Consider the following 7,738-nt stretch of genomic DNA (forward strand, 5'->3'; position numbering starts at 1 on the left):
CAGCTCAGGGCTCGTCCACAAGGCTGGCAGGCGGCTGTGACGAGACCCACTTCTGGATCTTCCCTTCTCCTCAACACCTTGTCAGCCTCTTGCACAGTCAAGGGGCCTGTTTTCCCTCAGCTTTTCACTCTCAGAAGCCATGCCAGCTGAAGCTCATGATGCTCCAAAGGTCTCTGCCACAAAATGCTGTTCCTATGGATCTGCCTTACGATAAAACCCCTCACAGTACGGACTGGACTGTGCTCTGGCTTTGAGCCTCGGCTTTTTCTTTTGGACCCCCAAACGGCACAGCATCCTGCTCGTGACTCTGCCTGACGGCTTCTTTAGCAGTGCTCTCAGAAGTGTATTTTTGGTGAAGTTTTGTTTCAAGTGCATTTGGCACCTTTCCCTCAGCCCTGAGGACACGGGAGTTCAGGCCCTCGGGCGGCTTCAACCAGGGGCTCTGGGCGAGGTGCACGTGCTGCGAGATGGAGAAGGACTCAAAGCACGCAGGCATTGGAAGGGGAGGTGACAGTCACCAAGACCTTGGCCTAAGAGACAGCACAGAGCAGCCACGGGTCCTGCGTGGACGCAAAGCCCTGCAGGGGGGCAGCCGGACAAGGGGCTCAACCGCGGCCAGTGCGGGTGTCCCCACACGGGGACACACCTGCAGCGAACTTACCATTGCCAGCAGGAAAACAAAACACATCCATTCCTGTCCTTTAAGAGGGACACAGAAAAAAACTACTTGCATTCCTACAATATAAGTGGGAAAAACAAGTAATAACTTCTCCACCCTTCTGGAACAGATCAACATTGAACTGTATTTCAAAGGATTCAGTGGGTCCAAGTTATCCCGGAGACATGGGCCTGCATTTGTAACGCAATAAATATTTCATCTGGAACGGGCACGTACATGGTTTGGATGCACCTGTCCAAGCAAAGTTCAGGAGGTTGAGAGAAACAAGCCCAGAGGAGCGTTTTCTTTGGGGCTGACTGCTGAACTGCTCTTACAGCCCCTGTGGGCTTGTGCTGCTCTCAGAGCAGATCTGCTGCCCCGCAGGACAGCGGCCCCGCGGCATCCCCACCAGCACAGCCGGCCCTCCCGCGGCAGCGCTGCCCCTGCTGCTCGCTGCTGGGCGTGCTGCTGACGCAGTCGCAAAACACATCCCAGCTTAGGCAAGGGACAGACCGAGACGCTACAAGAAGCCTTTTATAGCACCAAATAACGAGAAATCAACAACAAGTGTTCTAGCTGGTGCCGATTGTTTTATCATTACAGCTGCCTGCATGCAGAATTCTTGTACGACCACCGGTCAGAAGCTCCTTATTCAGGAGATAACTCCTGTTTGAGGATGCTCAGACCCACGAGTCCCAATCAGAGACAAAAAAAAGCTAAGTTAAAAAACCCTTGGGGTTATGAAGTCAAGAACTCAGAAGTTAAAAAGCAATAGAATCAATGTACCCTGTGCAACCTTGTTTTGTCCAAATTGTGCATACGCGTTACAATAAACTCTTGAATTACATTATTTATACTGCCTTTTTCAGTAAGATCTCTGCCTCATCAGTGGCAGAATCAGAACAGCAAAAAGACGAAGGGAAGTGGGGGAATGGGATGGGGAACAAACACAAAAAGAAAAGTTCAGTCCAGACAATTTAACACATTTGTGAGATCTGACTATGGGACCTTACAGCAGTAAGTGCGGGAAAGCCTCTCAAACAAGCGCTTCCACCAGCCTTCCCAGGAACGTCCTCTGTCTCACTCCAGCTCGTATCTTCTTAAAAGAAGCAAAAAAGTCAGGAACTACTCCATTTTTATTACTACTTTTCACTTTCTATGACGTTTACCAGATTAATTGTACAGAGTTTGTGGGATGACACACGAGATTCAAGTAAAACCCAAATTCTGAGCCAAATGAAGCTCAACGAAGGCGGGACAATGGGCTCAGCCTTCAGCATCAAGACCGAGACACAAGGAACTGACAGCGCAGGAAAAGCGTTAGTCTGAGAATCCGCTTTGTGATGGTTCTCCCGCAGGTTGCTCTACCTTCAGTCACTAACAAAGAGCAGGACAAGGACAGAATTGGAGTCACAGAGCTGCTACTCACCATGCTCAACTTCTTCTTCTGGGGCCCACAGGCAGTCAGCACCTTGCTGCTTGTGTTCACTTTCAGGACATCTCCACTCGTCGTGCCAAGATAAAAATCACCATCATCATCTGTCATCTATAAGAAAGCATAAAGAAAAAGAGATCACGGTCTGGATACTGAGACCCGTGTCCCACGCCTGACACTGGGCTGCACCAACAGCTTTAGTTCAGTGGATTGTCAAGAGTTCACCTGGGGGAACCCAGCCAATGTTTCTGTTCCATCACACGCACAGATCCAGAACACTGCTGAACGCCAGACACTTTCTAACCAAATCTAGATCATATTTTGAAGCATAAAAATCCGGGTGCCGGAGCCCGTGACCGTAATACGTGCTGCTTCTCTTGAGGAGCATCCAGAACACTCTTTCCCAGAGGCCGTGGGAGATCATCTGCCATGGACAATGCTGAGGAACTTCACTGCCGTCACGCGCTTGGGACCAACATTTCCAGCATTATTAGAGAAACTCGTGGTTTTTCTCTAGTCTGTACAGAGTTTCTTAGTTTAGCAAAGTCATCTTGGCTGAAACGTACCTGAACACACATGGTGATTCTTCTCAGTTGCCCCGCGTAGCATTCAGATGGATGGATTTTTTTAGTTGCTGTATCGAGTTCCCACACTCGAATGGTGAAACTATAAGAACAAATAGAGTGGGATCAAATCCACAGATGCAGAAACCTCCAAGTTTTTTCAGTACTACAAGAAGTAAAAAACCTTCACAAGGCTCCATTATTCTGATCTTTTAATACGGAGAAAAAGAACAATATCAGAGAAGTCTCTTATGGAAACTTTTTCTGGGTAAATCAAAAATCTTAAGGCTTCAGCAAAAACATATGTGAGGACACTTTCAATTCTTTTCTAGTGCAATTTAATTGACGATGTCAGAGACGATGTAATATCTTTAAGCAGAGTCACCCTTACATTTAACAAAGTGCTAAAATTGCAAAGGCGAGCACTCATAAGTGCGAGTGCAGCCAAGAGCATCCAAAGCCGTCCCTGATGCACAGGGAGGTGCAGGCCCTCAACGCGTTTAAACGTCAGCCTGGATATATGGGCGCTGCCGCACATCCTTGCAAAACGCGACATTTTGTACAACTTTTGTTACAAGCCAGTGACCAACTGTACATCACATCTGGTGAGGACAGGAGATCATCCAACGACCGGCAAGACATCATTGTTTCGACATTAATTAGCCATTGTTCAGGGGCACTCATTGACTGCTTTTCTTGTGTAAACACTGGCAACTAAATATTTTAAACACTGCACGGGGAACGCTGAGTACAAAATCCTGCTATCAGGAGCAGAAGTGACGCACGTGGGCCCCTGTGTGCTGCTCTGAAAACATATTGTTACATGGAGAACAAGCAGAAATGCCTTAAAGCTACAACCTGACGGATATTCATGAGTCCATTCAGAGTGAAAAGAAACAACACAAGCACACAGTTGCTTAAGTTTCCTTGTAGTTAAATAAAGACTCTTTGTCAAAGGAAATAGGGCCAGGGGTTCTCTCGCTCTGCTCGTTCCTCTCAACAAACCCTTACTTTCCAGCAGTGACAAACATCTCGTCCCTGCAGCTGGAGCACATGACGACGTTGGCATTGCCGGCGCTGCGCGGCGAGGCCGGGCTCCCGCACACAGCCCCTCTCTTACTGACGTCCCACACCATCACCCTGCAGGAGAAGAAAGCCTTGAAACAGCTTCGCTTTTTGACACTGCTTGGAAGTCAATTACTAAAAAACAAAAGCAAGACAAAGCCTATTGTCCTGCAGCCTGTTCCTATCAGGACACACAACAGAAGTAACTTTGTAGAGATTCTACCCAAGAAAAAACTTGTCACCAAAGTGTGGAATTGCAGTTTACATCCCCTGCTCCTGAAGCAAGGCTACGTGGATTTATCAGATCCCTTCTGCGGAGCAGGACTCAAATCATACAGAATCACAGAACAACTTGGGTTGGAGGGACCTTCCCAGCTCCCCAGTGCCCCCCTGCCATGAGCAGGGACATCTTCACCAGCTCAGGGTGCTCAGAGCCCCGTCCAGCCTGGCCTGGGATGTCTCCAGGGATGGTTCATCCACCACCTCTCTGGCCAACCCGGGACAGGCTCTCACCACCCTCCCTGGAAAAACGTCTCAGGCCGCCCATAGAATCTGATTCTTGTCAAAAATCTTGTGCCAAGAAGCGGAAATCCTTACCTGCCGTCGTCCTGGCCTCCCAGGGACACAAGATAAATGCCTCTGGGCGAGAACGAGAGTCCCTCGACTTTGCCCTCGTGCAGCGAGAGCCGAGCAAGTAACTCCTGCTTTGGGAAATCCCAGAGGATGACGTCTGCCTGCGGGGCAAAGCAGAAGGGGGGGATGGCAGAGCATGAGATGTAACTCGCAGGATCAGGGAGAACAACGTTCTCTGGCAGGAAAGTTGTTCGAAGGAGCCCAGCCCAAGCTTCTCTGCAGCCCTGGGCACCCCTGACACAAAGAGGCTTCAGACTGGGTGCTGTAAGAAGCATTATTCCAGCTGAGCGCTTGAGTGGCTCTGCTTCATTTCAGCACCTAAATTTACCCTGAGACACTGAGTATTTGACTTAGGTTTTAAAATACTGAAAGCACTAAAACCTGATCCCTTCCAAGTGTCTTGGGGTCTTTCAAATAGGCAAAAATAAAACGAAAAGAACTTCAGAGGTCTAAAAATGCAGGTAGGTACCTGTCAAGGGCTTTTGACAGTCCTAAGCAGCTCTGGAACTCAGGTCTCACTTGAAATAGAACAGCATTTATTAATTAATGCCTAATGAGATTTTGGCTGCCACACGCCCACAACACTTTGGATAAAAAGGACTGGAACTAAAAATCCCTCAGTCCTAGGGAGACTGCTTCATGTTTTACAAAAACATAAAGGCACATCCAGCAATGGAGTAACTACAATTTCCCATTCCCTTCAACATCTTCCCATTGCAGATATTTATTTTCCAACAAAAGAAAAAATAAATGAAGGGTGTTCCCACCACTGGCAAGCCAACTCCAATTTCTCTGGTCAATACTAAGCGGTTAAAATCTGACATAAATAACTTACGGTTTTTCTATGGATAAGCAACATTTAATCCAATTCCTTGTATTCCTTAAACACGTGTTCATTAGAGCAAAAGCAAAACAGCGCTGGGCGCGCGGGGGATTCGCTCCGCCCAACACGCACACCTTTAAACAATAAGAAGTGTGCTGAAATACAGTAAGGTGTTACATATTCATAATGAGCCCAGGAACGCCTGTACATATTCATGACCTTTCCCCGCTTCTGATTAAAATGAGTCTCAGAGAACCATTTCCATAGACGCTCCCCTGTTGCGCCTGTGCAGTGCCACTTGGTGAATTTGAGGAGGGGTCTTTGGGGGTCTTTGGATGAAGCTCCTTCAGCTTCATCACAGTGAACTTTTTACCTCTGGCTCATTATGTTGAATTGACTGGACCCAAGCTGCCAAGTTGAACGAAACCAGACTGGCGCCCCCTTTTGCTGTAAATCTTCGTTATCTTGTCTCCTCAAGGTTACAGCTAAGTGCAGTAAAACTTCTCATCTTGGCATTCGATGGGGTTCTGTTCTTCTTAACATAAAGCTCTAAACTAAGCATTTATTGTGTGACTAAGCCTTAAAGTGTTAGTTCGTTAGTAGGCACCCATTATAAGTTTAGTTAACCCTTAAAATGTTAGTTCCCTCTGTCAATATAGCATCATAAGCAAGTTTCATAACTTTTTACATAGAACTTAACCGCCTTTTTCCAGGTTCAGAGCCCGTGCCTCATTTAGTTATATCTGTAAACATTAAACATCTTAGCACAAATCGCAACTGCATTTTTCACAAAATCAGAGCATTACCCACCTTGAATCCAATGCAGGTGACTTGTCCTGAAGCGACGTACATCCCATCCCTGGACACGGCAACGCAGGACACGTTATCGGTGTGGCCATGCAAGAAACTCTGTTTCTTAGTGTCCAGGTGCTGAATCACCACCGTACAGCCCAGGGGGTACAGGATGTGCTCCCTGTCGGGGTGGCAGATGAGGCCACAGGGAACATGTCCTGCAAGAGAAACGGGTGAAAGATCCGCTGGCTGCCAACAGTTCAGGGGCTGCAGAAACCACTGGCTCCCCACGGTTTACCTCACAAGGCGAGGGGGGGGGGGAAGGAAAAGAACCTTCCAGTTCTCCCCAGAGCTGTTCAGCAGAACAACCCCGTGTCGAGCAGCACGGTCACCCTGACAAGGTTTGGACCACGCTGTGGTCCTGCAGCTCTGTGGATTCACAGGGCGCAGAGGCCCCAGCGCTCCAGCACAGAGGGCTCTGAGGACACGGCATCCAGCCCTGGTTGCCATGACCTCCTCAACAGAGCGGCAAGGCCGCACATTCCCCTTGGCGCCCAGCCCCATCCCCGGTGCTCACAACAGTGTCTGTGCAACCTGAGCTGGTTTCATGTGCAAATTATTCTCGTTCTGGGAAGCTGCGGAATTGGAAAACAAACAGAAAACCCCGCAATTCAGTCAAACTTTTCCTGTTCTTCACTTGGCACCGGTCCCTGGCAGCGCTGCCCCTGCGGCGCCGGGCACGGGGAGGGGGCGAGGGTGGCGGGAGCGCCCAGGACCCCCCTGCTCACCCCACGGTGCCCCACGCCGGCCCCACGGTGCCCCCCGCCCGGCCCGCGGTACCGTTGAAGCCGATGGCCGCCTGCAGCTCCAGCTCCCCCACCGCCCCGTCCCCCTTGGCCGCCGCCATCGCCACCGGGCCCGGACGCGCCTCCAGCGCAACGACGCCTGCGCCCCGGCCCTGCGCGCCCCAGCCGCCAGGGGGCGCTGTTGGGCGGCGGGCGCCCCCCGGCGCCAGGCGGCCGGTCCCCGCGCGTGTCCGCGCGGCCGAGGCGGGAACGCGCGTAGCGGCCGCGCGCGTGGGTCCCGCTGCAGCCCAGGGCGGGCGGGACACGGGCGAGCGATCTCTGCACGTCCCCTCACGCGTCCCCTCCGCTTCCCCTGCGCGGGCTCAGGATTGTGTTTCATTCTCCACGAGTTCCGCACTGGATGCAAAGCGGGGGGGTGGTAGCTGGGCTGGCACCTGTGGGGCTGCACCCCAGAGTTGATGAAGACCGGGAGGCCGCCCGTCCCCCTGGGTGAAATCCCTGTGCGCAGCTCGCTCTCTGAAGTGCCTGCACACCAAGGCACAGCGTGGGGAGCAAGCAGGAGGAGGCAGAAACGTGTGTTCGGGCAGGAGATCATGACCTGGCGGCAGTTACAGAGACACGGTGGGACAGCTCACACGACGGGACGGTGCTCATGGACGGCTGTGTCCTCCTCAGGAAAGACAGCCCAGCCAGGCGTGCTGGTGGAGTTGCTCTTCATGTGAGAGAGCAGCTACAGCGTATTGAGTATTGTCCAGGCACGGATGGGGAGCGAGCTGAGCGTCTATGGGCGAAAGTTAAGGGGCAGGCTGGCAAGGGGGACACTGGTGTGGGTGACTCTTACAGGCCACCAGATCAGGGTGAGGAAGTCGATGAGGCCTCTGCAGACAGCTGAGAGCAGCCTCACAGTCACAGGCCCTGGTTGTGCTGGGGATTTTAACTTCCCCGATGTCTGCTGGAAGGACG

The 7,738-nt window shown here is 51.2% G+C and overlaps 1 protein-coding gene across 2 annotated transcripts; it reads right to left on the reverse strand.

The window, feature by feature from the left end:
• Nucleotides 1-327: 327 nt before the first annotated feature.
• Nucleotides 328-6,903, reverse strand: LOC135575705 (cilia- and flagella-associated protein 52-like). 2 transcript variants are annotated; one of them, XM_065034374.1, is made up of 7 exons: nt 6,810-6,903; nt 5,988-6,187; nt 4,319-4,455; nt 3,668-3,796; nt 2,660-2,759; nt 2,130-2,204; nt 328-2,035 (listed from the first exon to the last, which is right to left on the reverse strand). In XM_065034374.1, exons 1-7 carry the CDS (start codon nt 6,874-6,876, stop codon nt 2,033-2,035), a joined length of 711 nt encoding a protein of 236 aa, XP_064890446.1. In that variant the 5' UTR covers nt 6,877-6,903; the 3' UTR covers nt 328-2,032. The 2 variants fall into 2 exon arrangements, with proteins under 2 accessions (XP_064890446.1, XP_064890445.1); XM_065034373.1 differs by having other exon boundaries at nt 328-2,204.
• Between the last annotated feature and the right edge of the window lie 835 nt (nt 6,904-7,738).

This window comes from Columba livia, chromosome 18 (assembly GCF_036013475.1).
Source record: "Columba livia isolate bColLiv1 breed racing homer chromosome 18, bColLiv1.pat.W.v2, whole genome shotgun sequence".
NCBI classification, from domain to species: Eukaryota; Metazoa; Chordata; class Aves; order Columbiformes; family Columbidae; genus Columba; species Columba livia.